The sequence below is a fragment of the Genypterus blacodes genome, unplaced genomic scaffold, assembly GCF_046128005.1.
Source record: "Genypterus blacodes isolate CSIRO-AG114 ecotype Tasmania unplaced genomic scaffold, CSIRO-AGI_Gbla_v1 ptg000156l_1, whole genome shotgun sequence".
Classification (NCBI taxonomy): domain Eukaryota; kingdom Metazoa; phylum Chordata; class Actinopteri; order Ophidiiformes; family Ophidiidae; genus Genypterus; species Genypterus blacodes.
The window spans coordinates 3739640-3767617 of NW_027466957.1; the positions used below are offsets into that span (position 1 = coordinate 3739640).

General features: G+C 42.1%; 3 protein-coding genes across 8 annotated transcripts; 1 reads left to right on the forward strand and 2 right to left on the reverse strand.

The window, feature by feature from the left end:
• Positions 1 to 2241: 2241 nt before the first annotated feature.
• smim1 (small integral membrane protein 1) lies at positions 2242 to 4385 on the reverse strand. Its single transcript, XM_076166902.1, has 3 exons — positions 4180 to 4385; positions 3629 to 3780; positions 2242 to 2665 (listed from the first exon to the last, which is right to left on the reverse strand). The coding sequence occupies exons 2-3, from the start codon at positions 3721 to 3723 to the stop codon at positions 2542 to 2544; spliced, it is 219 nt and encodes a 72-aa protein (XP_076023017.1). The 5' UTR covers positions 3724 to 3780; positions 4180 to 4385; the 3' UTR covers positions 2242 to 2541.
• An 874-nt stretch (positions 4386 to 5259) lies between these two features.
• Positions 5260 to 17373, forward strand: cdk11b (cyclin dependent kinase 11B). 6 transcript variants are annotated; one of them, XM_076166308.1, is made up of 21 exons: positions 5278 to 5308; positions 5908 to 6027; positions 6554 to 6684; positions 7249 to 7388; positions 7548 to 7675; positions 7785 to 7929; positions 8101 to 8264; positions 9588 to 9713; positions 9836 to 9934; positions 10151 to 10312; positions 10411 to 10485; positions 10627 to 10835; positions 11195 to 11285; positions 11371 to 11492; positions 11661 to 11766; positions 12331 to 12452; positions 12956 to 13063; positions 13420 to 13536; positions 13962 to 14110; positions 16103 to 16292; positions 16759 to 17373. In XM_076166308.1, the coding sequence occupies exons 3-21, from the start codon at positions 6568 to 6570 to the stop codon at positions 16849 to 16851; spliced, it is 2463 nt and encodes an 820-aa protein (XP_076022423.1). In that variant the 5' UTR covers positions 5278 to 5308; positions 5908 to 6027; positions 6554 to 6567; the 3' UTR covers positions 16852 to 17373. The 6 variants fall into 6 exon arrangements, with proteins under 6 accessions (XP_076022425.1, XP_076022423.1, XP_076022422.1 ...); XM_076166309.1 differs by lacking the exon at positions 5278 to 5308 and adding an exon at positions 5317 to 5426; XM_076166311.1 differs by lacking the exon at positions 5278 to 5308 and adding an exon at positions 5319 to 5426 and having other exon boundaries at positions 5985 to 6027.
• mmp23ba (matrix metallopeptidase 23ba) lies at positions 17359 to 27708 on the reverse strand. Its single transcript, XM_076166314.1, has 8 exons — positions 27200 to 27708; positions 24025 to 24161; positions 23055 to 23194; positions 21360 to 21527; positions 20922 to 21086; positions 20213 to 20323; positions 18841 to 18967; positions 17359 to 18766 (listed from the first exon to the last, which is right to left on the reverse strand). Exons 1-8 carry the CDS (start codon positions 27335 to 27337, stop codon positions 18592 to 18594), a joined length of 1161 nt encoding a protein of 386 aa, XP_076022429.1. The 5' UTR covers positions 27338 to 27708; the 3' UTR covers positions 17359 to 18591.
• Positions 27709 to 27978: the final 270 nt, after the last annotated feature.

Below are 27978 nucleotides of genomic sequence, written 5' to 3' on the forward strand. Positions count from 1 at the left end.
GCACGTCAGGGGAGCTATCCATAAAACACACTTACACCAAAATGAAGACATCTTTTAGTTTTCTATTTATTATAGTAGTATGAAATCTGGCTGATTGTTACTGATCCATATATTTGATAGATAAACCCACACCGTTGATTATGCAGTTTATTCAAATGCAAAGTTTGATCCATTCAAGCTCACATTCTAGTCACACTGTGTTTCTGTCTTGAGACATTTCACAATGTCTCTTGCACTCTTTCTCTCTCACACACATGTACAGTATAGTGCCACACTGCACCCCCATGATTCCAGGTACATGTCTGGTTGCAGCTGCAGTTGTATCACCTCTCTTAAATTGCAGAGCTCTAATGTAGAGAATTTAAGCTTCATTTGCTAATTTCACACTTGTGCGTTTCGTTTTGACACCAGAGAAAGCGGAATATAGCCTGTGTCTTACGTTTCACCTTAATTTGCCCTAATGAATGTGCTTCAGTTGACACACAGCTTATTAATATGAGTCTTGTGTAATTTGTGATTTCTCATTTGTTTATGACCCCCAATATCTTAATAACTCTAAGCAATAGATTTTATTCATTAACATGTATTTCATATGGCACACACTTCACCTTTGTTTAATACATGAATATCTTAAAATAGCAGTACTTGTTTATTGGCTCCATTTTTAGTGCTAAGCTCTCATTGCTATTTTATATATAAGTGTTTTTGCTATCAGCAGAAATTAGGCGAACTGACTTATCTACATGAGGAATTTTATACATTAGTACCAAATTTTTTACATTAACATGAGCTCGACAAAGGTTCCACTTGCAGGTTGTGCATCTGAGATACATGGCTCTTTGTGAACTGTGAAGTTTGGGTGCTCGTGTCTAAACTATAAAGGGTACTGTTACAGATCAAGTGACTGCTCAGGCTTGTGTTTGTGCATGTGTGGAGTGGGAGGTGTCTTGAGGAGGCAGGCAGTATAAAAGTAAGATGATGATCAAGCAGCTCCATGTGCATCAAAGATGTGTTCGTTTGCTTGACTGGAGATGCAATCGTCCCGCTGCAGCAATGAAAAGCACACACACATCTCTACAGAACAGGCAGATCTGGTCAGATTCAAGTAGGACGAGGAGGTCTGGACGGCTGACTGTTACTGAGAGGAAAACTCGATGCTTGGAGATTGATGTCCAAAGGATTGACAGACCAGCTAATGAGGACATCAGAAAAACGCAGACCTCCATCGACTTCCAGTCAATTGCAAAGTCGACCAATCCTGTGCCTTCTGCAACCCTCACAAGACATCTGAAGGTTCTGTCTAAACCAAGACAAGCTTCTGCTGCAGCAACTCACTGCAACATCCCTTTGCCTCCCATCAGTGGATCAAGAAACATCTGTTGCAAAGTGGAACGCACTGCTGCTGTTCCATTTTACAGAAAGGGATTAGCCTTAGCAATTGGACATAATACCGAGTTACCAATTTCAAGGATGATGACAGAAAATCCGGTGCTTCAAATGTTGATTAAACAATGTGGGAAAGCAAATCAGGTGTGTTATAAATCTAATGAAATCAGTGGTGCACTGACAGGAGGTCACAAAACCATCCAGGATACGGCGACTCGCTCCAGACTGATAAAAAGAACTTTACATGTCCAGCCAGCTGCAGCATTGGACCTCACAATAGGACAAAAGAAGTATGATGCTGCTGAACCCAGTGCCAGTGACAGCAGTATGATGATACCTGCCAGGGTTAAACATGATGCCAGTCTCTATGACGCCAGACAACAAAGACATTTCTGCTCTGATGACTCGGCTATTGAAACAGAATCTCTGGACTCTGAAGACCGAGCTGGTGCAGAGGGCCTGACTGGTGATGATGAGGAATACTACACAGATGAAAAGATCACAGAGTGGATTCTGAAAGTCAACTCCAGTCTCCTCTCAATGGGAAATGATGAGCTTAGTAGCTCAAAGCCTGCAGAGGAGCAGGATGTGGATACCATAAAGATTATCTACAACGGAGACTGATTTTGACTAGATTAACCATTACAAGGCAGAGGCACACTTGGAAAGAAAGTAGAATTGTTGAATGACAAAATGTAACGTTACTGTGCCTAATACAGTGTTTTCTCTTATACATTATATATGCACACACACAAATTAGGTCCTCTTAAACTTGTTTTGAAATAAGTGCATGCAATGTTTTTTTATAGTATACTGTATTTTCTGAAATGAATCTAATCACAGTTGTGGAATTGATGCAGGTTTAATATGACAACAGAGATTAAACAGGACAGCCATTTTGGTAGAATGGTAAATGGTGTGTACTCCAGGAACTGCATTTGTAATGTTCTGTACAAGTCTGAAATTCATAGTTTTAAAGTTGATCAGTAATTTAAGGCTGAAATTGCCAACCTTCTGAAATGATATCTGGTTTCAAATTGTCAGAAAACATTGTTCCCGAAATTTGTCACAAATTCAAATTGGAATGCAATGACTTTGTGATTGATCCAGAGTGTCCACAGGGAAGATCTTCTCTCTCCTGGCTGGAACCCATGGTCAGCAACTGTGGACGTAGTATCCTGTCGTGTATCCTATGATGTAAATGACCACCAGTGCAGTCAAAGCTCCTCCTGCTTTTAATACGATCCCAAGTCTGCCAGTACAAAATTTGTTGTAGGTCCTGTGAATGCAAGGACAGAGTCAGAGTCTGAGAGTGCATACCTCCTTCAAGGCCCAAAGGTTCTCTGGTGGCAACTTAAAGCCAGACATGTACCATCATCACCTTGACACAGGATGTGATTACATGTATTCACGTTCATTGCAGACTTTCTCTTCTGCTGGATTCACAACTGTTGTATGCAATGTTTAATCAGCATAACCTTAGCTTTACATTGGTTGTACCTGCATGCTTCGGGACTTATTTGTTAACATACAGTACTTTACCAGTACAGACACCATAAATGTGACTCCTGTACAAGCATACACTGTATTTTCCATCACCGGGTCCACATCAATATCTGCATCTCTGCTATTTTTTCCCTTGTTGATATTCTATTCTAGTACACAAATGCAGCATTTTTAAAATCAAGATTTGTGTCTGTAGTTTTCAAGAAATTGGGAAACATATGCAACAAATCCCACCTTGCAATGATAAAGGGTGTGAAAAAGATTCATAGTTATTTCTCCTTGTTTAATCAACTTTTTATTCAAGTGAGTTTTGAGATGTCCTGCTGCATGGTCATACCAATTACATTACATTACAATACATTCGTCCTTCATTAACATTTATAATCTATTTGGTACAATATGTACAATCTAAAGCACGAAGTCTTGCAATAAACTATCACTGTCATATAGTAACCACTCTTTTCTCCAAAGTGTCTTATTTTGAAATCCATTTTTAACTGTTCAAAGAGTTGAGAATAGTTAGGGTTAGCGCACAAGTTTAGTTGACTTTGTGTGTATCTACTCCACCACTGTAGTTTGTAGGCTGAATTAAATTGAGGGGTGTTTTTAATATTCAGTCAATTGAAGTAGACACAACATTCTTTGTATATATTGCATGAGATTGTTGAGATAACAAAGGAAATAAACTAGTAACTTGACGTAGATTTGATTTTTCCATCTGTAGCTAATCTTTTACCTCATCATAGCAGACTGTGATGCCTCTACATCCATGTTGATGTTTTCGTCATTCCAGCGATTATACTGCACACTGCCTTCATTGTTAGCGTCCATGTGGTAGGTTCTTCCTCTCCTCAGAGCTTTATCTGCTTCTTTGAGTCGCTCGACAACCTGAACAGATTGTTTGTTACTGCTTTGTCACTGTGTTGTATAAAGTCCATAACACTGGAGTCTGTAGACCATTAAATGTTGTTTGTAGAATGTAGAATAATAGTAAGAATAATATTCTTCTATTGTATAATATTATGAATATTCTTTTATTGTGTTAACAGCAAGAAACGTTTTTAAATGTTCATTGATACAGCAACTAACTAATACATCACAATGCACCTGACTTATAAGTTCTACCACGTATTTTACACCTACATTATGATATTATATGGTGTAAACATTTCAATCCATAGTTTAGTCACCTAAATCAGACAATTAATTGCAAATAGTCATATTTAATATCTTCCGAAGATGAATTCAGTTGAAATCATCATTGAAATTAATTCAAGCTGTACTCACCCCTATGAGTTTGGAAGTAACTTCCCCAGAAGGCTGCTTACTGGCTCTTTTAAGATGAGAACTCAGCCATGCCTCTTGGTTGTTATGAGACCTTGGCCAGAGTTCATTTGTTCACTAAGGTCGGTATGTCGTAAATCCATTGGTTCATTTCCAGGTTTTTATTGCCTCCGCCAATGACTCTTTCTCTGCCAGATAAAGGGCAATTCAGACTCTGTGTGCTTAGTTTGTCTCCGGTTTCAACAGTTCCTGTGCAGATAGTGGAATGCAACATAAATTAATTGTCTCCCAAATTTCATGATACTTCCTCCCCTGCCAACATCATTGTTTGATTAAAAACAATAAAGTCTTTGGAGGGATAACAGTCTCTATGTCCTATTCTCCTGCACAGGGCCAACATGTAGGCTATGCAAAAAACGTAATTTCCTAGGACAACACCCATTCTTGGAAACTTCCATATGCAAAGCATTGTTTCTGAAAATGTATCCAAGGCTCTGGGTGCTGAAGGTTTGATGATTAACTCTGTTAAATCCGTTTCACAACACAATGTCAAATGTAGATGTTTTACACTATGGTCTCATTTGTTAATGTTTAGTTAACATTCTCAAAGTTAATGTGATGTTGATTTATTGACTTCAAAATGTTATTAAAAAGCAACCAAGTCTGTGTAGTTTCTGAATGATAAACTGGCTGCTCAGGTGTCAAAGGTGCTCTTTACCTCTGAGGTAGTAACATCCATCACATTGCATGAGGGATTTTAGAAGAATAGTACATGTTCAATCATAATCATAATTGACGCCAGTGCCCAAGGGTCTGGCTGGAATGTGATAGTTAATCAACAAGAATGATGCTGCCCCCTAACGGGCAAAGCTCAAACTATGACAAAACACTTAATTTACGTCTGCACGTCGACTTAAGACTTATGTGCTGCACATTTCGGCATTTTCATGGTGTGTGTATATCCACACTGTTCTTTTATTTATTACCTATTTACCTATATATATATATTATATTTTCATAATGTTGGTTATTTGTTGGTACGTTTATTTTGCCGGAAGTAAAATTTTGACACAGGAAGTAACTGTCGCGTTGAGACTTCCGGTGTGCCATCATACCGCTGCGCATATTTCAGGTTTGTGTAACTATTTTGCCTGCTGAGCGACTACTTTCATTCTTGCTATCGTTGGGTTCATACGAAGCTACGGAAGCGGCTACCATTTCGTCCGTTTGTCGTCCTAGCAGCTGCTTCGGTCAGCCTGATACTAACGCGTCGCCACAGGAGTTGTTTTCACCATTGTCTCGCGCTTCCTTTAAGCAGCTAATATTACCAGCTAGATCATGTGCTAGCGTGTTTCCCCCCACAACACCAGCGAGTTTCCAAGAACTCTGCTTCTGTTATGCTCACCTGTAAGATAGCGTCAACTGTTAGTTCATATTGTTCTCTAATTTAGAGTTAAGCCTACACATGTCGAATAAAACAAGTGTAACAACAGTATAAAGGTCCATTATGCGCCTCACTAGCCATTTAGCTTAGCATTAGGCCGAACTCTTGAATTTGTAGAACCCTACTTCTCTTTCATTATGTTTACATCGTTAACACCTTTTTTGATACATTTCTCCATGTGGCCTGTTGAGAATCTATACTTTTGAATAAACGCTTCGTGCCGCAGCTGATTTTTAAAAGAGACTTATCAATTCTGAAAGATTTCGTTTTTGTTGTTTTTTGTTTAGAGTCCACTGATAATGAGCAAGAAGACGTCCATATTTTCGATTTTCAAATTGATCTAACTGCACTTCTGTTCCATCAGTAACATCTATAAATAGTCTTGTTTGGACAACTCCGATGAGGATGTGAGTAATAAAACAATACTTTAAGGGATCAGGCCTTCTCTGTTATGGTAGTATTTTGTTCAAGGCTGAGGCTTCAGAACTGGCATGGTACTGCAAATTCCAAACTGGGATGGTTTAATTGTACATCCAGAACCCCCTGACACTGCACGTTACAAGACATCCGCTCTGAAATTCAGCCCGACTCTAAAATCTGCAATTTGGGTTAAACTCGGGTTAAATTTGTACAGTGTCAAATTAACCACCTAACCTGAACCAACACAACAACATTTGAAAACTAATGTGAAGTCAGTCCTGACGGTGCATAAGTCACAGCCTTTTTGTTATTGTGTTAGTTGTTTTAGAGTTATAATATAATACAAGATACATAAGCATCAACTGGGTAGAAGGAAATAGCCATAATGACAAAGAACACTGCTTAAGTCCCAACAGAATATTAAACCAACCTGCTACATTATTCACTCTTAACACTCTCTGTCTGTCTGTCACTCTGCCCCTCTGTCTGTCTGTCCGTCTTCCTTCCTTCCAGGCAGTGGAGAGTGGATGCTGATGGGGGACGAAAAAGAGACCTGGAAAGTGAAAACTCTTGATGAAATTCTACTAGAGAAGAAACGCAGAAGAGAATTAGAAGAGAGAACAGAGCCCAAGCGGCAGAAAAATGTAAATGATTTTTATTATATTACTCTTAATGAATGTTTTGCCACAAATTATCACGAGTGACACAGCAAAAAGTGTGCACTGGCACAGACACGCCTGTAGCTTTTCTGTATTATGGGGAGTCTAGGTTGTTGATCTGCTCACACTGACAGTCAACAAACCAACATTTCTGACAAGCCAGAAATCCATCCAATGGGAGTAGTTCCTATTCTGCTTATTGATTAAATATCTTGGTGGATTTTTACATCAAAACGGAAATCTTCGGAAAGTTCTGTATTTTTAATTTTGGACCTGGAAACTTGCAGTATTTGTACCATCTGAATTCTATATCAAACTGTTATATAGACAACTTGTATTAAGTTGGTCTTTTTAATTACTGTTAAAAAAATAAGAAGTGGCTTACCACAATCTGTGTTAACCTTTGTTGAATCATCATGCTAAATTTATTCTTGCAAGAGGGTCGGTGCATTTGACATGCCCTTCCTCCTAATGGCTGTAAAAGATGAGATTCAATCATCTGACATTTTGCACATAGTTCTCTAGTGTTAACCATTTTGTTTCCCTCAGTTCACACAGGCTCCTGTTCTACAGGCGGATGATCGAGAAGCTAAACGTGACACTCCGGAGGAAGGAGAACTACGGGATCAAAGGATGGAAATAACAATTCGTAATTCCCCATACACTCGGGAAGACTCTATAGAGGACAGGTGCGACCATCAATACCTACAGAACCTCAATTCAAACTTCCTAACTGGAGTTAAGCATACTTTGTTTTGTACAGATCTCAGTCACATTAAGGTGTTTATATGACATTTCAAACTGACTGGTTTAGACAGTTTCAAAACATTTTCTTAAAATTTGTACAGGGGAGAAGAAGATGAATCCCTCGCAATCAAGCCCCCTCAGCAAATGGCAAGAAAAGACAAAGCTCACCACAGAAAAGAGGAAAAGAGAAAAGATAAAAGACGTCACCGTAGTCCGTCTGCTGAAGAAGGTGCTGTATTGTTGGCAGAAAGATAAACACAAATGTTAGTTAAATAGTTAAATATTATAGTATTTGTTTATCCCCAGTTACTCATGTTAATTTATGTGTGCATCTACAGCAGGCAAAAATGTTCGACCTAAAGAGAAAGAAAAAGAGCGAGAGAGTGATCGCAGGAAACGCCAGTGGGAAGAAGACAAAGCCCGACGGGACTGGGAAAGGCAGAAGAGGAGGGAACTGGCCCGAGCGCATTCACGTAGAGAGAGGTGAGCATCAGCCCTTACGGTTTAAACTATACACGTGGCTTTGACAAGGCTTTTTACGCTAACAGATGTATTTTCATTTCATGTCATAACTTATGATAAAACAATGTTTTCATTGCACAATCTCAATATCCAAAATGCTGGACAATTTTAATTTTAACCACTCCCTGATAGGATTCTGCTGTTTTTGGACAACAGGGACCGGCTCGAGCAGCTGGAGCGCCAGCGTGAGCGCGATCGAAAGCTGCGTGACCAGCAGCAGAAAGAGCAAAGGGACATGAAGGACCGGGAGAGGAGGGCTGAGGAGCGACGCAAAGACCGAGATGCTCGGAGAGAAGGTTGGAACCTTAACTACAGTAATAAAGATGAATGCATCCAGTAGAGATTTGGAAACAGGCTTACCATTTTTGGTGAATTGTTAAAACGTGACGTAGGAAGACAACACACATGCTGCAGCTGATAAATAAAACAGTTTATATTTGTTTCTTCATTTTAACGGCCCTTGTCCAAACTAGCTCAGCTGAGGCACAGCAGCTGTGACCATTTTGTGTTGCATAACACTGAATTTATCGCCAAACAAGCGATCAAACTAGACAGGAAAGAGAACAAGATTCTGGCACACTCCTCTGCCTCTGTGTGTATGCATCATGCGGCTGTCTGTCAGTGTATTTGGAATAGCTTTGGAATCTTCCCACTTCTCCACTCTGGACAGCGTTTTGAAAAGCTCAGTTTACAGGAGCTGAATATGCTGTTTTAGTGTGGAAGGGACGCCGAAACAGATTTAAAAAAAGATACAGTTTCAAATGTATCTTGGATATTGGGATGGTTTATGGAAATGGATTCAGAGCACAGCGTGTCGTTTTGTCAAGTATGCACAAAGAAGGTAGCGCAAGCACTTTTTGCCCAAATTGCTGAGTCGTACTTTGTTGTAGTTCCTCAGTGTTGGACACAAGCTCATATCAAGATGTCCTCTGCACTTTTATACTTTTATGGCTGTTGGACAGGATAGCTTGCTCAACCCTCAGCTCAACAGAGGGGAGAGAAGATATCACAGTCTAATAGTAACAGTTTAATCTCAAGTCACTGATATCCAAATGCGTCAGTGACTGGTGGACATAAACCAGCCCACCGCAGCTCAAAGGACAAATGTCAAGTGTAGTTGTTAATACTGGACATGGAAATAAGGTTGAAAGTCATTCTTTTAAATGTAAAATATAAACATTTTGGTTATGTAGATTAAGAACACTGTACATTCCGTTAACGGATACTTTCTTATCCCTATTACAACATTATTTTTAGACCATCCTTACCGATTCTTACCAAGCACAACAGCTTCTGAAGCTCATTGTCAAAATGAATCAAATTCAATGGAGGAACATTCACTGGCTCTAAAACCCTTACAAAGCCATTTTCCCTTAAAAACTCTTTGGGCCAAATGTTTACTACTTACTAAGTCTTTTGTGTTAGTTTGCTGCACAACACCCCAACTCCAACCCGTCTTCAATTTGTGCTGTATGGTTCTTTTATCTACATCTGTGTACTTGTGAATCCGTTCCTCGTAATTTATGTCCATGTTGAATGTGTTGAGATTTGAATTTTTTGATTGTAAGACAACTAAGCTTTGTCTACACGGTGATGCTAACGGACTTCCCCGTCAACAGTACCCTCTCACCATCGCGCACTACCCGATGAGTATGACGACAAGCCCAAACAAAGTCACCGCAGCCGCAGTCCAAACCGGGGATCCCGGGACAGATCCGACAACAGTGATTCGAGAAAGAGTGCAAGTGCGTTTCCAATACACCACACCACACCACCATTACGATTGTTTGCTCTAAGCTGTAGCATTCATGTTTTTCACCATCGATATTCAGTTGCATCTAAATCTGTATCCTGTCACTCTGCATAGCATCCAAGGAGGAGAGGTCAGATGAGAAGGACCTGCTTGCAGACCTTCAGGACATCAGCGACAGTGAGAGGAAGACCAGCTCAGCAGAATCCTCAATGGGTATTTGATGCTTTATAACCGGCACTGCCAGCAACAAACCAATACAAATGCAAACGCCAGACTAGACTGGCTTTATTCCCCAAACTAATATCTTCGGCATCATTTGGTGTCTTTGAAGTGTAAAATGTGTAGAATCCCTCTTCACTCAGTATTATTTGCTTCAGATTAAATTTCTTTGTTAACGTTTTTTCCTCATCTATCTTTCATCTCTTCTAGCGTCAGGATCAGGATCAGGATCAGAGGAAGAAGAGGAAGATGGGGAGGAAGAAGAGAATGATGATGATGAAGAGTCTGGCAGTCAAAGTGACAAAGATGAGGAGGAGGAGGAGGAGGAGGAGGGGTCTGTTTCGGGCTCAGGGCGGTCTGAGCACAGTGCAGGTACAGTTATTTAAAACATCTCTTCTGCGATGGCTGATGCCACTCTTTATGATCAAGTCAAACAGTTTTGCAGCGCTAACATGCTGACTTCCTTTCAGAGGATGTAAGTGAGGAGGAGCAGACAGAGGGAGAGTATGAAGAGGAGAGGGAAAATGGAAACCACATTCCCACAGGTGGGCATTGCAGTGATGCAGCAATTGGATTGTCTGCCTAGGGGCCATATAACTGTTGAGATCTAAAATGGAAATATGATCAGAAACTTATCAAAAGCTGCAGTAAACATGGAATCATCATCATCACCCTGTGTCCTCTAGTCCCAGAGTCCCGTTTTGACCACGACTCAGCGGAGAGCGGGGAGGACATGGAGGAAGAGGACGAGGAGGCAGGGGACGGTGACCCCACTCCTCAATCTCTGACTCATTCTCGCTCCCCCACCCCAGAGGAGAACTACATCCCAGATTCCCCCCCAATATCACCCGTGGAGCTAAAGAAGGAGCTGCCCAAATATCTGCCTGCTTTACAGGTAAGTGGCACAACATCTACAACCATATATCAATATTGGTGAAATGTTGAGTTCTATGTGAATTGAAATTCCACGAATGTGATGTGTTATTGAAGTCTTTCCATGGAATAATGGGCTGTGTTTCAAATAAAAAATTTCCCTTAAAGCGAAATTTCGCAATAATAAAATCTTATGATATTATATGTGTATCATTCAATGCAATTGGTATCCGGAAAATGCAATGATAATGCCATCAAATTTACATGAATGATCATGAATGATCCCTGGAGGTTCCCCACCCCTGGTTTATGTAATGCAAGTTACTGACATAAAGAGCTCTCTTGTTATATCCATTTAACTATTATGTTTGATTATTTCAGGGTTGTCGCAGTGTTGAAGAATTCCAATGTCTGAACCGAATAGAGGAGGGCACGTACGGTGTGGTGTACAGAGCCAAGGACAAAAAGACAGGTATGACATCGTTCATATTGGTACATTCTTCATTCAAAAAGTTCATTTGTTACATAATAATGATCATAACATATTATCTTTGCAGATGAAATTGTAGCCTTGAAAAGACTTAAGATGGAGAAAGAGAAGGAGGGCTTCCCTATTACCTCTTTAAGAGAAATCAACACAATCCTGAAAGCTCAGCACCCAAACATTGTCACAGTCAGGGTGAGAGAACGCGACAGAGACATCGTTCGGCCTGTTTAAGTACAATCCATTAAAGCATGCGAGATAATCTGTCTACAAAAGAACATTGTTAAAACTTTGAAATTATAGCATCTTGTAATGTTGTCTTGATAGAGCTCACTCTTATTTTTGTTTCCTCACTGACATTAGGAAATAGTTGTTGGAAGCAATATGGACAAAATCTACATTGTGATGAACTATGTAGAACATGACCTGAAGAGTCTGATGGAGACCATGAAGCAGCCCTTTCTCCCAGGTAATGTAGAATCATGTTGCGCTTTGGTCAATTTCTTTGTGTATAATAGCTTTTGCTTGCTTTTTCACTGTGGTAGTTTGGCTCTGTGAGTTTAAGAACAATTTCAGTCTTTTTGGAGACACAGTGGCACTAGATGTTATGTCCTTAATTTCAGATCAAATCCCTTTTCTTAAACCTCTGCACATTTTCCACACCTTTTTCCCACCCTACTGCATTCAAAGCATAGAATGTGTTTATTATGATGATGTCTCCTCCTAGTACTAAATTTAAAACAGAAGAGATTATATTTCCAGATTTTCTTCTTATCTGTGTGCATTCATCCAGCCCCTGTAACTACTTCATTTCAAATTGTTACTTTCTCACGCTCCTCCTGAATGGGAGGAGTCTTTATCCTCAAGTCATAAGCCTCCTCAACAGCCACACATGACATCACATAACTACTACAAATCACCCAATGCTCTCTCTCACAGGCTTATGATCCCCCTTTTTCCTCTGCACACCATGCTTTTCACTGACAAATTGAACAAATGTGAACTTTTGACCAATATGTGTGTCTCCCATCAGGTGAAGTAAAGACTCTGATGATTCAGCTGCTGAGAGGTGTCCGCCATCTCCATGATAACTGGATTCTCCATCGGGACCTGAAGACATCCAATCTGCTGCTGAGCCACAAGGGTATTCTCAAGGTATGCTAAGACTTTGACTTTTCAAGTGATATCCAAGAATCCACAGGGCCTCGAAGAGCTCTCATGGTCCAAAGCTGAATAAGGAATAATTTAAAGGAGCAGCGTAATAGTTGGCTCCCCCTAACATTGTGTATTTGTCATTTGTGACATTAATGTTGCTTTCTCTTTTTCTTCTTGTTCTCAAAAGTATTCTTTTCCTGCTTGTTCCACCGTCGGCACCTAATTTGTAGTGTAGTAGGGAAAACCCTGAACATTAATATGAAGCTATGAGAAGTTACATAGTACTGCTTTCCTTCTATGCCTGAATGATAGTGGGCCGAGCCTCGTTAGCGTGGGTTTCCTCCAGACGCCTCCAAAGACATGCCGCTTTAAGTTAATCGGACACTCTAAAATTGCCTGGAGAATGGATGGATTGGGGAATTATGCCCATCAGAGAACCTGTTAAAATAATTATTACAGTGATGATTGATCATTAGACCTTTATGTGAACTTTTGTCTTGCAGATTGGAGACTTTGGTTTGGCACGGGAATATGGTTCTCCCCTGAAGCCTTACACTCCTGTAGTGGTGACCCTGTGGTACCGATCACCAGAGCTGCTGCTCGGAGCCAAGGTAGGAATCCAACTCTATGAACATTCTGACAGCATGTAGCTCCCGCACATCACAGGAACCAGACAAGCTACCTCCTCCATAGTCAAATCTAATGATGTCAAGTTGATTTCTTAATATTGTCAGGGATTGTAGGAAGATACACTTGCGAGAGCTGGCATCTGTGAAGCACTTGTCCTTTGAGTTAAACACCAATGCAACAGAGAGTTTGTGTTCTACAGTACATGAGCTCAACAGAGAGATGGCAGCGGGCCAGCAGTCTGGCACTGCACTAGACAGATTCAAAGCATCAAATGTGCCAGGCAGACTGTCTACTTTATTTCTGTGGACAGCCACTATGTTTGTTCTTCTCTCCGCAGGAGTACTCCACAGCTGTGGACATGTGGTCAGTGGGCTGCATATTTGGCGAGCTCCGTACCCAGAAACCTCTCTTCCCTGGAAAATCTGAAATTGACCAAATTAACAAGATTTTCAAGGTAAGTGACCTCACTTGCCCCCCATAAAATGAGGAAATGTCTCACTATAATGAATGAAGCCCCCCTGTTTACAACATGTACCTTTTTAGAGTGAGTGTGTGGGGTGGGCCAGAATGCGGTTCTGCAAATGGCCACATGGTGGAGAAGTTGGTAGATGTCCCAGCAGATGAAGCTTTTTTGAAATTGAGAAGCTCAGCACTGTTGCCTGACTTACAATGAGTGGATCCTAAGCATTAGAGCATGACAGCCAGGTGGACTGATGTCATGCAGGCATCCCAGGTCACTGTGGCACCATAGGCAGTTCAGGCATCATTAAAGTATTGAAATACTCTTCACCTAAGTCTGTTTTCTTGGCTATGGTTGGTTTATCCTTCATATCCACCCCACCCACTTTAACAACTCTTGTATGTCTGCTGGTTGGGAAGGATTTGGGATCACCCAGTGAGAAGATCTGGCCCGGATACAACGAGCTGCCCGCTGTGAAGAAGATGACTTTCACAGAGTATCCCTACAACAACCTGCGGAAACGCTTTGGAGTGTTGCTCTCGGACCAAGGCTTTGACCTCATGAACAAGTAGGATTCTTGTCTTAAGATGCAACACTATACCACACACACTGTCTCATATATTTACTGCTCAAATACAGAGAGCCTCACTTTGTTATTCCATATGTGTTCGTGCTTTGAGAGAGGATATACTATTATTTGCCATCATGTATCTGTTCTAATATGTGAATATAAGCTACAAATATCAACAATGAATAGCGTGACTTTTGCAGTGGAAATAGCCTCACTTGGATTAATTACACTGCAGCCCTTTCACATTCTTTTATGCTTTCCAGGCCTTTTTATTCACTTTGTGTATTTCTGGCAGGCTTACTTAAAACATGACAACGGTATCAACATGGTAATTCATCACGGTGCCTCGGCGATGGCCTATTTTATCCCTGTGTTCCGTTTCATGGACATACTCACCATGGTGATTCTCCAAACTACAGGGAAATGTTTCAGAAAACATGCATTTAATGCGGAAAGTCTTTTTCACACCGACATAATTGGCGTAATTTTTTTTTTGCGCATTCCCGAACTAAGAATTGTTCAGAGGCTTTGAGGAGTGCAGCGTCTCAGCGGCCGCTCACTTTTCCTTTTCAGATCTCAAACCCACCCACAGAGCCTATGCATACACCTGTAAATGACAAAAACACGCAGCTGAGTTACCTCCCAGCTGTGGAGGATGGTAACAACATGTCCACTGTGCTGCCTGAGAGATTATGGTTCAGTGGAAGTTTGGCCCCCTTCCAGCTCTGTGAAACCTTCCAGCTGTCAGACGACTCATGAGGCCTTTTATTCTTGGAGCGACTCGGACCCGGGAGGTCAATACTTGGAGAAATACAGTCTAAGAAGTTCCAAAGCAAAGCAGCAAGTAGTAGAAGTGTAGCAGTGTGGTTTGGCAGGTAGATGTCACAGAGCTGTTTGGAATATCACACCACCGTGTGTAGGGGAGTGTTTAGAAGTCTGCTTCCAGTCTGCAACCTGTGGCTATGGCAGGCAATGGACTTCCTCTGATACTTACTACTTTCAACAGTATGAATTTCAATACTAGGGTTATACAGATGCTGGATTATGAGCCCTACTGATGTATCAGTACCTTAAGACCATTTTTACTCGCATCCAAATCATGTACACTTATCCATCAATGTTTTTTTGAAAGGTTTCCTTCAACAAATCGGTGTGGAAAAGCTTGTGAAACCACATAGAGCAGTTTTCACCCCGGGGCCTCAACACTCAAACCGCAGCTACTTTCCTATCGTACCAAATCATTATAAGTGCATTAATCAGGTGTCACAGTTCAAATTTGTCCGTATGGCTCTAATGAAAACCAGCAGGACTCTGGGGTCCCGAGGGTCCAAGACTGAGTGGAGCAGTGAGCTCAAACGTGCACGAGGTCGTCACTGTTGTTGTTACAAGTGTTCAGTGTGCAGATTGAGCCTTTTAAATTCAGATTATGCCCCGGTGTGTCAACAATGCTTACAAAGTTGTTTGTGATCTAGCCATCTGAAATGGATTACTTTGTTTGGAGAAATCTATCCAGGCTGTTGCTGTTCATTTACCACACCGCCTCTGCTCACACGTACAATTCCAATCAGACATTGTTGGAGAGCCAATTATCACACTGGAGGTTGATCCTGTCATGTACAATTAGAATTCATCACACAAACCCTCAGACCTCCTTCACGCCAGGCTGTGCAGCTGACCTGAGACCGTCACTGGGATGCATTTATAAACTGGATATCTGTCATGAGGTTGCAGATTTCCAGTCACTTCTGAAAATATTTATATTGTGTCAAATGAAAGTAGAGCTCACTGGGCTTATCCACTGCCTACAGAGTTCTATTCAAGGGATGGAACAAAAATAACATCATACACAAGTTTGTATTTTCTGTAACTGATGTGCCTCTGTCCCATTTGAAAGTATTAGTTTGAAACTAAAGCACAAAACCTGCGCTACTTTGTCACGGTTCCATTTTCCCTCTGTTTCTGGTCTAAGTCTATCTTTGCTATTTTCAGGTTCCTCACCTACTGTCCCGCTAAGAGGATCCTATCAGACGAAGCTCTAAAGCACGAGTACTTCCGCGAGTCGCCGCTGCCCATCGACCCGTCCATGTTCCCCACCTGGCCAGCAAAGAGCGAGCAGCAGAGGGTGAAGAGAGGCACCAGCCCTCGTCCCCCCGAGGGAGGCCTGGGCTACAGTCACCTGGTAAGGACATTAGCTTCCATTCTCTCCATTACACACAGCTACCAGGCTTTCTGAACGCTGTGTTAAATAGATTACAGACCTACAGGCTCTTCCTCCTTGTGTTTTCCATGATGAGCACACTTTAGCTCCTAACGTTTTCTACAGTGCACTTCTCCACCCAGGAGTTGTTTTCTTTCAGGCCGATGCCGGTCTACAGCTCAGGCTCATGTACAGTTGTTAGATGAGACCGTTTCCTTTTCGTTCAAAAAGTCACACGTGTGCGTTAATGATGTCAGTTTTATTCTTGTCAGCGTGAAAACTCGGGATGTTAAAATCCCCACCCGAACCCAAGATGAAAATATTATTAATAAACATTTTCATGCATACCTGTGTTACCCGGTCAGGCACCCAGTGTGTTGAGTTGTACAATAAATATGTTATAAATTGACCGTTAAATCACTTAACATTGTGTCTGTTGTCTGTCCAGGGGGAAGATGACCTAAAGGACACCGGCTTCCACCTGACAACCAGCAACCAGGGAGCGTCTGCAGTTGGCCCAGGGTTCAGCCTCAAGTTTTAAAGCCCAAAATTTGAGCAAAGTGAAAGACACCAGGCTGAGAGAGGAGAGAGGAAACAATGAATTCTGGGAGATGGGACTGGACCTTTTAGTTTGAACTTTCCTGTGGGTGTCACTGGTTGAAATCACAAACCAAATTGTCAGGACTGTCGCACAGCGAGACCGGTGGCTCGACCATGTTGAATCACACAATCTCCCTCAAATCTTCCGCCTTTGTAACTCGGCTCCATGTCACTGTTTTAAAGCCGTTTCAACTGTGGCAGTTTTAGCCTCTAAAGATGAGCTCATCGCTAAGCCGCCTGTCATGTTTTTTTTTGTTCAATTTCCTTTCCCTTTTTTTTATGCCACAATAGAGGAGCAGATTTTTTAACTCGATGGTATTTCCTGACTGCTGGAGCTACTGTATAATGATGTAGCTTTGGCTTCGTTTCCATCCAGCATAATGTAAGAGTATTTACTTAGACTGTCAGCTGACTTGCTGACAGGAGGACGATGTTTTTGCTAGAAATAAAGTTTGAAACTTTATTTTGTCTGCCATTTTCCCCCACATTTATAAACTCTGTCCAAGTTATGCAAACACAACCACACACTGCCAGAGGAGAGAAAATCAAGGCAAGTCGTCGTGCCTTAAAAAAAAAATCCAGCCTTGAACCGGATTCGGCAGTAGCTATCCAAAAGTGATGTCATCCTTTGCACTGCACACTTTGTCTCAGTACTTTGTTCTTTCAGGGAAAAGAGGCCCAAATTTCTCTCTGCCTTTGTTGTTAAATGGATCCTCAACTTCAGAATTAAACCAATAAATTCTTTGATTTGGAGCCGAAGAAAAATAATCGGTACATTTCCATTCCTGACAGACTGCTTGCTGCTTTCACTGGAACTGGCGCAGAAGCATCGGTGTCTGGAGGCTTCCAGGGCCAGCACTAATGGAAACCTTCATTAATCAATTTTATCTATTCCCCCAGGCCCCAGCAGAGCCCTTCTGTGGATTATTACACCTGATGTGTTGAATAAGCTTGAAAAGAGAGCTTTTAGTAGAACGGACTGCTCTGTGTCGGGAAGCAGAGTTGGCCTTACTGTGAGGATAGTTAAGTGAGCGAGACATCTGAGGTGTTCCATATGCGCTTTATGTTTTTAATTTCACTGACTTCCTAAAAAACCTGCAACAGAAGCACTGACTAATTTTTCTCATTGCTTAAACTTTTATCTCTTAAGAAGGATACATCTTACAAACCTATTTTAAAGACTTGCTGTAATTCTCTAAGAAAATATCTGCTGAATCAAATCTATAACTATCCCTCATTTGTCCAAAGGGGAAACCTCCAGGAACCCTAGGGATCCTGGACTCCACATACCTGCCATTTCCACTAACGCAGTGCTGGTGCTCAGCTCAGCCTTCACAGTTAATGGAGGGGGTTATAGGAATTTTATTTAGTTTTTTATGACTGCAGAGTAGGTGGGTAGATTGACCAGCTAATGTTTCACCTCCAAACACAAACTGCAATGTCTTTTCAGTATCAGTCAGTATTTCCACCAAAATTCTACCTGAAAATACTACATTTAATTCTGCACCTCATGAAAATACACGTACGTAATGACAAATAATAAAGGATGAACAGCTTTGTGGCAAGGTTAAAGGCAAAAAAAGTAAAAATACAGAAATATGTGCCCTAGTGAATGAGGTCTCCTTGTGACCGTGTGTGTATATGTCCTGTTCAGTGTACAGGGGGGGTTCTGGTGTGGCCTTCAGAAGCGCACACGTACCCTCCAGGAGTAGTTGGTGAGTACTTTGTTCTTTTTCCTAACGATGCAGGTGTATGTGCCTTCATTTATAGCGTTGGCCACTATGGTGATGTAGTTGTCTTTCAGGGAGATGTAGTTTGGGTGGGAGTACTCCAGCAGCTCCCCGTCCTTGTACCAGCTGAAACAAACAGCGGTGCGTTAGATGGCGTTTTGTTAGATGTCACAATGGAAGCAGAACGCAGCGATACTTACGACACTTTGCCTTGTTTCGATGCTATTTTCTTCCCACAGCGGAAAGTCAGCTTCTTGCCCTCCACGACCAGCTTGTTTTTGGTCCTTGGGGGGGCTGGGGTGGGAGCCACAGTTGGGAAAGGGAATTCTGGGAGATTAAAGGAAATACCTCAATAGTCAATAACACTTCACATGTTCAGCTAATGGTCCTTAAATGAAATGAACCACAACTAGAGAGCCAATCATGGGCCCAACAAGCTGAAAATTGTCTTTTCGTAATTGTAACACTTTGCAGGTTGTGAAATTCTATCTCTACATTTGAGCCTTCCCTACTCAAGTACTACTTTAGTAGTGCATGCGGCACTAAAGGTTTGAAACTTTATTTGGATGCCAAATGACACCAATTGATTGCTTATCATGGAGTAAATGCACCTTAAGATCGGTGCATTTCCATTGTAGAAATTGACTTGGTGGAAGTGCCTGAAAAAGACGGTAATAAATCATTTCTACGATCGGATTATAATCTCTATTTCATAATCTGGAGATCACACAAATCAATTTGGCGAACTTCCTTAAACTTTCCAAACAAATTATATCATACAAACGGTATCGTGCCAGACACTTCCTGTGGTGTCTATAATCCCTGACCTGCTGGCACTGTGCTCGTCTTATCAGTTTAATCTTTCCCATCTGTTCTCTGACAAAAACCACTGGCTGCCTTGTGATCAGCTGAAAGTCTGCTCAAAAAAGGCAGTCACTCTTGTTAATGCCACAAAAATCCAAATTGACCTTGTGTGTCTCTAACCCTCAAGCCACAGTCTGAAATTCCAGCGGTTTGGAGTCACTCTGGAATTTTCCACAGCCGTACAATGTCTCCCAATCAACAACAAGGAACAGAATACTGCAAGCCAGGGATCGTATCCTCCTGCCTCGCCACTGTCCCTTGTTGCTGACGGAATCTCAGAAAGACACAACAATCTATGTGTTGTGATAGTGAGGAGGAGCTGTTTCCTATTGCGCAACTCGATACTGCAGCACTAATGCATCTCACATCAGATGGAAAGAGGACAACAGATATTATTTGAATACTTAGAAAGCCAGCAGCAATCAGCAGACAGGTACTTCCACTGTCCTAAATGATAAATTGCCTCCCTGGGAAAGCTGATGTTCTCCAGAATTAAACAAAGTCTCCTCCAGCAGCAACCATAATCTCCCCTAAAATCAGATGCTTGCAAACCCCAATGGCAGCTCTGCATGGCTGGACCTGTTGGCTCCTGTTGCTCTGTTGGCAAAAAGCTCCTTGGACTGCTCAAGTGAGTGAGAGAGAGAGAGAGAGAGGGAGAGAGAGAGTTTTTTTGGTCTTTTTTTCCCTCTTGCTGCTGTTGCATCTTACCGTAACAAAAATCACAGCTGGAGGGGCAGTGCTTCTGCATCAGCTTGCGCTTGCTGTCACAGTAGCCTTTCCGAGCCCAGGCCGGACAGATGAATAACTGGTCCAAACATCCTGGAAGAGAGGGGGAGATGCAGTGAAGGAGGAGGATCTGAGACCAGCTCCCAGTCAGCAGCAGGAGAGTTTGGAGCACTGATCTGCGCCTGGTTCCAATAAACATGACTCACCATAACACGCTAATGTCGAACCATGAGTCGTATATACAGTATGCACTAATGCCACGTTGGGTTGATGCTGGGATTCAGAATGGATCACAGGTTCATGCTGGTGTTTCTTCACAAGCGGAACAGAAAATCAAAGGCAACTGGCCTTCTCCTTAGTCTTGAAGAGTTTCTCATCCAAGAGGCTTCATCCTTTCACCTCTTGGGTCAGAGACGCTTGGAACTGACGCCAAACTGTTCATTACTGTTCACATCTGTTTCACTACTACCGAATATATTAAGACCTGGATGACAGAGTCATATCCACAGGTGAAAGACATTTCATTAGTATTGGATCTGGATTTCTTTCTTTCGTTTTCCTCTGACCCTTTTTTGGAACACTGTGCTAAAAGCCTAAAAAAGCATGGAGTAGCTGAGGAGGTACACATGGAATGAATGCGGAGGGCTCTATATCTCTTTGACATTGTGCTGCATTGGGACTTTGAACGTACCGTAGAGTCGGTGCAAACCCCACACCTCGTCCTGTGTGATCAGCTTGCGCCCTGTCAATGTTGCGTTCAGGTGCATGATAGCTTTAGGTTCCAAGGAATGCATAAGCCCAAGGACATGGCCAATCTCATGAGCTGCTACGTGGACAAGGTCCGTCAGCCAAACCCCTGCAACAAAAATTGGCGTATTAATTTGTCTTTCAGTTGCTGTACACCACATGTGTGTGAAGACTCTATAAGTCCTCCAGGCCCCAGTATCCAAGCAAAGTTCTTCTTCTCAACTGGACTTCCGAGTAAAGACTTTAAGACGTTTCACCTCTCATCTGATAATCTTCTTCAATTCTGCCCAGAACTGAAGAAGCCTGAATTCAGCTTCTACTGCATCCATCAAATAACTGCTGAGCTTTCACAATTGCAACAAAAAAAAACTAATATTCATGCCTTTCTTCCAGCTGAAGCGCATGTTTCCCAGAATCCAGTACTCATCATCGTCAAAGTGGATCTCGCCTGTTGCTGGGAAGAACGCGTGAGCCAATTCTCCTGTGATGCCGTCAAAGCAATGGTGCAACTGGGACTGCAGACAATCTGTGTGGTTGATGGGGTAGAAGCCTGCCAAACAGAGAGAAACACACACCTCAGAGCTGAGGAGGGAAACCCAGCTTTCACCCTGGAGAATGCCAAACATTTCTCTCTCTCTCTGTCACTGAGACTCTATGTAACGCCCTGAAGTTTGCACCCCCAAGTCACAATTTTGGCTGCTTCATTATGAGCCACCAAGTATGGAAGTGTGTTAAGAATTACAGTGACAAGAAAAAGTTACTTAACCTTCAGAATTTCATGGATTTCTGCTCAAACTGAAACCAACTTAAAAACATTTTCAGTCTAGGATTTTAAACTTCTCAGGAAGTTCTTTGTAGTCAGATATTCCAGGATGACAAGCTTGGACAGGCTGCTCCTATCAGCTCTTGTGAATCATCTAAGAGGAACTCTGTGAGGCTGCAAACCTGGGTGGCCATCAATCCACATGAAGATAAACTGACAACAGTTGGAGAAGATTGTGTGCTGTTGTGTCTCTCCCTAAAAGTGAGCATAATGCAAAGACCACCGAAAGCACACAGCATGCAAAAATGATGTTCATTGGACACCACAGAGGAAACAATATGCTCCTTGTCTCAGCTTTCTGGAAGACCCTCTTGATGTTCTACAAGGTTCTACAGTGGTGAGGCACGGTGGAGGGAGCATAATGGTTTGGAGCTGCTCTGCCACCTCAGACTGGACAACTTACTGTCATTGAGGTTCAAATGAATTCAAATTAAGGGGACTTACAGGTTCCCCCAAAATAAAGATCACAACACAGACTGTCCTGTTATTGGCACTTCAGCACTGGCAAGGTAAAATAGGGGGTAGGTACGGTCCTTACCCAGCGGAAGACCTTCCCCCAGTGCATGAAAGCCACTGCTCCCTGGTGGAGGGAGCTGTTAAGCAGAGTAGCAGAACCCCTTACCCACAAATAGAGCCTCACATCCTGCACGAGTAGAGCAGAAGAGCAGTACATTGTGCCGGAGGTCGGCTCTACAATGGACAAGGCTAATAGAAAGGACTAGAACTTCACCAATAGAGATCAGATTTGCACAAAGATTTGCACTAAACACTGAAAGGTAACCTTTAGTGGCGACACATTTCAGGTTTCTTTATTAAGTTTGGAATTATGCAAATGCATTTTTCAGTACTCAGCTGACAAAATCAAGATGTACTGACCAATCTACACTGTGAATGCTCCAGATTTATGACTTCAGGTCTCCAGAAAAAAAGGATTTATTGTATTTGATGCCAGAGTGAACAGTGTAAAAGTAGAATTTGTCTTTCCAGGCCTAAGTCGTTAAAAGGAAAGAGGGAAAAGTTTGCTACAGCTGAAAGAGATAAATAAATAAATAATGCAGAAACACAAGAGTTTCGGTGACAAGTTCTTGTCACTGTACTTTTGCTTTCTGAATTATGATGATAAGCTTGGTAAGTATTTGATGAGACATTTTGGTGATGACAGCACAGAGAGAAAAACAGTAACCACAGCACGAGGCTGAAACACTGAGCTAAGGAACATCTGCTGGGAACAGATGTGTCCAGATGTGTACCCACCTATCTGAATGTCTGCCTCTTGGTCAGCTGGCACTTCTCTGAAGCTGAACGGGGAGACGTCACTCCACATGGCAAACGCCTTGGCGATGCCTCGACGCGTGTCACTGGCATTTATCAAGTTTGTAGGGAAGGAGAGCACCCTGCTCAGAAAACAGGACCATTCTGTAGTTAATACTCCACACACATTCCTCTACAGCACGGGAGGCTGCCAAAATAGAATGGCTACTGATCAGGCACAACAGAATTCCCACAAGCACTGTTAGAGCAGCTCTATTATTGAGACCAGGAATTCTGTTTTATCTCAGCTCGGGCTAGACAGATACCAACACTGGCCTTTGAAAGAGTCTGGGATCAATCTGTCTGATCCAGCATTTTTACAATGGAGATGAAGATGTAACTTAACTCATCATCTTCACGGATGGTGGCCTGTAAGTGTTGCAGTGAATTCAAGCTTTTCGCCAACAATTTGTCCAACCCAAAATGAAAACTGGCTCATTCAACATACAGAGAGCAAACTGCTTTAGCTCCATCTCACCTAAAACTCTCAAGTGAATCATAGGACAGCGCTGAAAAGGATGGGAGGACCTATGAAACCCGAAACAGGTCTTGAAGTGTTTTTATGTCAAACAATTGATGACGAGATGAAGCTGCTGTTTGTCAGACTTCAACTCAAACAGTTGATGAGGAAATAATGAGAAAATCTTCCGTTTGAAGTGTTGCATTGTGGTGTTTCTAATAATTTTGCAAACTGAGATAAAAACAACTTCTATAAATCACATCTGTTGGCTTTGGCATTGGTCTAACAAAATTACAACCACCGACTCTCTACATGTCAGGGTCACTGATCTGTGGCCCCAGCAGGATTTGATTTGTTTCTTTCCATTCAACTCCAACCACTGAATGTTCTTTTTCCTTTGCTTCAGGATACAAATTGATTGTATTTTGAATAAAAAAACTCTAAAATGTGTACTTGTATGTGAGCTTGAACTTGTCCCATTTGAGCTGCTCGGGGGTGAGAGTGTAGCGCTTGTTCCTGGAGAGGTGAAGCACTTGTGACCGAGCGTCTTTGTGGATCCCGATGAGCAACACGGTGGTGTGAACTTCTTCCTTGGACAAATAAAAACCTTTCATTAGCCACAGTTCAGTGTAATCATGAAGTCAGATTTGGCAGTAAACAGGGAAGAGTACACATTTAACTGCCTTGTAATTTCACAGTTACTATGTGATTCAACGGCTGTGATTAGAGGGATTCACATGTGAGTTACTGAGGGCATTCCATCTCATGCAGAAAGGATGTGGCCAGCAGCGCTTTCCAAACATTAAGTATGATCATTTTCACAGAGAGTGCATGTCTGATGTCCCACGTGCCTGATGACTCCAGATACTAACACCTGGATTCTGTTCGCTGTGCTTTCATAAACACGCTGCGTCTGTTTAACTGGAGCTTTGCTTTGCCTTTGGCTGTGATCACAGCACTTGATGACCTCTATAACTTTTTATGGAAATGTTTTGAAATGATAAATCCACTTTCCAACACTTGAGTTGGACTGTGGTTCAGACTCAAGAAGGCCATTTTGTGAGTGCAGACTTCCTGTACTTGCTGCTAACTGTTTAGTTAGTGCTTTAACACAACATGCAGAAATTGTTTTTGCTGGACCACTTGGCATATTTATAACATTATTTGATGCACTTGTTCATTCTATATACTAACACAATGGTTTTCAAACTGTAGTATCTGCAACACTTGTGGTACATGAAGTGCCCCCTGGTGGTACGCAAGAGAAATCTGGACATTTCTACAGCGTATCAAAACTAGCAGAATTCTGTTATTGTGGCTGAATTTTTCATTTTGATATTTTGAAGTTGAAATTTTCTCTATTAATGTCCTTTTTTTAACGCGTAACATGGCCCTTTACGGAATTCGAGGCTTTAGAAGAGGAAAACCCGCTCCAGCATTTACTTCTTTGAGATAAAGCGTGAAGGAAAGCATCAAAGCCACTCCCTCACTTCCATTCTGCACTCTGTCCTCTGGTTCCTGTTACTGCTGCTACCAGTCAAGACAAATAGGTGCAGTACTTCCTTCACTTCCTTTGCTAAATAGTGAAATAGAAGCAGACAGTCTGGCAGTCTGGCAGACTGGTGACAGCACTTGCAGTGATATAAAGCTGATGGCAGTGAGCAAGGGTCACTGTTCAGCACTACACTGTGTGATTGACCTTGGCTGGCACTCTGGATTTTTGTGTTTGTAGATTTATTGAGTGTTTAATGTACTGAGGCCAGCACAGTGTTTTATGAGTCATTCACAGCAAATCTTATCTCACACTTTGGCACAAATAGAGATAAACTGTGAAGTCCGAAACAAGCAGATGAAACCAAGCCCCTGAGCCAGCGATCGGTGTGCTCTGACTGTGAGGGCAGAACATCTGAAGGCAAAGTCCCAGAGGACCCTGATGGGAGTCTGGAGGAGTTTAGCGCTGGCTTCCTCTCACTTTGAAGACAGGGACTATGATTCTCATCTGGCTCCTTCAGAAAGACTCAAAGACTGTCAAACTGAATGACACAGCGCCTTATATTGTTACCTGATGTGTAGTGTATGACTGCAAACCACAGACGTTAACATAAAGACAATATACATTTATATCGTTGGCAAAGCAATTATTAACATGACAAGATTTAATGAAGAATCAAGAAACACTACCCGGATCCTCCCTCTTAGGACATCACCTACTCTGTCCTAGCTCTTCTGATGCTCTTGTTTTCTAATCTTTCATTTCTAATTTGTCCTTTTTTTCTCATTCATCATAGTACCTAACTTATTGCACTTCTACTCTAGCTCTAGTTATGCTCTTAGCTGTTGGTTTAGGAAGGAAATACGCTTACGATTTCTTGTGACCTGAAGTTCTTTTATCTACCTTTGTTGAACGCACTTATTGTAAGTCGCTTTGGATAAAAGCGTCTGCTAAATGACCGTAATGTAAATGTAATGAATCAAGTTTAAAGCTCAGAGGAACAGTCCATTGAGTGCTGTTCTTTCATTGGACCCAACGTATAACTCAACATATTGAGTTGCTATTGCACAAATTCAATGAATTATCAAATAGGTAGAAAAAATACAGCCTCTATGTATGTCTCCAATGAATGAGATGTACAAGTATGTGCAAGTATACATGTGAGGTCCATCTCACCAGCCACTGACATGCCCACCACTTATGCACGTGCCACTACAGTTTGAGAACCACGGCACTAACTCATCAAGTTCTGTTCTGTTCTACTGCTACTGTATCCTATATTGTCCAAGTAGGTCACCCTCACTACACCACCACTCTTTTGGAATGACACACAGAAAATGTGTGTGTGTGTGTGTGTGCGCCAAAGTGACACACAACCATCCCTCCAGCTCAGTGTCACAGCGGGTAGTGGGCAGTGACTGAGGCATGTTGAGCAACATCTATCCAACTCACGTCAAATGTGACAGTATTGGATGGACCCATGCTCTGTCCCTGTGAGGTTCTTCATCTTTACTTGTCTCTGCCAACCTTTATTAGATTTTAATGCATCAGCTATAAATCTAGTGATTTCATCTGCGGATGTCTAATGAATCAAACCTCTCCAGAGGCCACAGAGATGATTTAAACTGCTTTGAAAGAAGATCCACATTAGCAGCCAGAACTTAATTTCTGTGTGATAACCCTGAAGAACACTGAGGCTCTGCACAGAGTCTTTACAGGAGACAAGACTTGAGACATTCAAATATTTATGACAATTAATTAATGTTTATCTGAATGACAAATGTGCACTGATCTAGCTGCTAATGTTCTACAGCATAGTCTATAATCTATGAGGACACACTGTATATGGTTCACACTTCACCTTCTGTTCTGTCTTTCCTCAGTGCTCAGCTGCCTGACATACCGTCCTACTGTCCCACAGCCTGTTAATTCATGGAACATTCAAAACTTCTCACTAAAGTTTACATTTCACCGGAATACGAATTTCACAAATGCCGAAATAAAGATTTTGTTTTAACAAAGATAAACACAATCTAGGTCCATAAAGAAAACAGAATTAAAAACATTTTTTTAAAGAGGGAATACAGTTTTACAAATGACGTTATGGTCAGTGTAGCTCCGGCGGGGACATCATACCTCTGACCTCCGGCGGGGAAACGCTGCGCTCCGCTGCATCTCTGCGAACACAAGCAGGCTGAGCAGCGCTGCAGTCCGCAGAGGAGCTGAACTCCAGTCGCCTCTCTGCACGCCTCTCTCGGTCTGACAGCTCGCCATGGCCGCGGTGTCACAGCTCCACGAAGAAACAAGCGAAGAATCCCAAAACGAGCACTACACCGATTTCTCATCTATGCCCGTGAACGCCGCTCGTCTTCCATTGCGCGGCTCGGTCTGTGTCTCGGTCTGTCTCTCGGTCTGTCCCGCTGTGTGGCTGCAGACCGGTGATCGGCGCAGACTGCAGGCTGGTTTCAGGTTACTGCAGACGGGGCAGGGGGTCAGCGGCGAGACGCTTTAATGAAAACCAAACGCACCCCGTCCATCAAACCTTGAGGTGCAGCCACAGGGTTCTGTTACAGCGGGACACGTTCATTCTCAACAGGATTTCCAGAGTTTGATGTAATGCTGCTGAAACCACAGAGCTCACTGCACTGGATACGATAATAAAGCAGTGAAACCTGTGCTCAAGTGCTCAAAGTGCCTCCGCCATGGCCGAACATTTCTCTCTAATTTGCATGCATTTCTGTGTACATTTGACTTTTATTACATTATTGCTTGATTTTGTAATACTTACCCATATCTATCTATGGTTAATATCTTCAACTTTGTGAATTCATCTGATAGCAGATACAGATTTGTATCTCTAACCAAACCAGTTGTCACCTATAGATAGACTATCAAGGGAAACACACACCTGAGTT

Bases quoted from the DNA above. Each gene is read 5' to 3' on its own strand.
- smim1 (XM_076166902.1), bottom strand. From the start codon at position 3,723: ATGGACGCTAACAATGAAGGCAGTGTGCAGTATAATCGCTGGAATGAC. The intron at 2,666-3,628 runs GTAAAAGATTAG...TTGCATTCACAG, and splicing joins TCACAGTCTGCTATGATGAG to GACCTACAACAAATTTTGTA.
- cdk11b (XM_076166310.1), top strand. From the start codon at position 6,568: ATGCTGATGGGGGACGAAAAAGAGACCTGGAAAGTGAAAACTCTTGAT. The intron at 13,064-13,419 runs GTAGGAATCCAA...TTCTCTCCGCAG, and splicing joins AGCTGCTGCTCGGAGCCAAG to GAGTACTCCACAGCTGTGGA. The intron at 13,537-13,961 runs GTAAGTGACCTC...CTGGTTGGGAAG, and splicing joins AAATTAACAAGATTTTCAAG to GATTTGGGATCACCCAGTGA.
- mmp23ba (XM_076166314.1), bottom strand. From the start codon at position 27,337: ATGGCGAGCTGTCAGACCGAGAGAGGCGTGCAGAGAGGCGACTGGAGT. The intron at 20,324-20,921 runs GTACGTTCAAAG...CCTCTCTTCCAG, and splicing joins GGGTTTGCACCGACTCTACG to GATGTTTGGACCAGTTATTC. The intron at 18,767-18,840 runs GTAAGTATCGCT...TGTTTGTTTCAG, and splicing joins TCGAAACAAGGCAAAGTGTC to CTGGTACAAGGACGGGGAGC.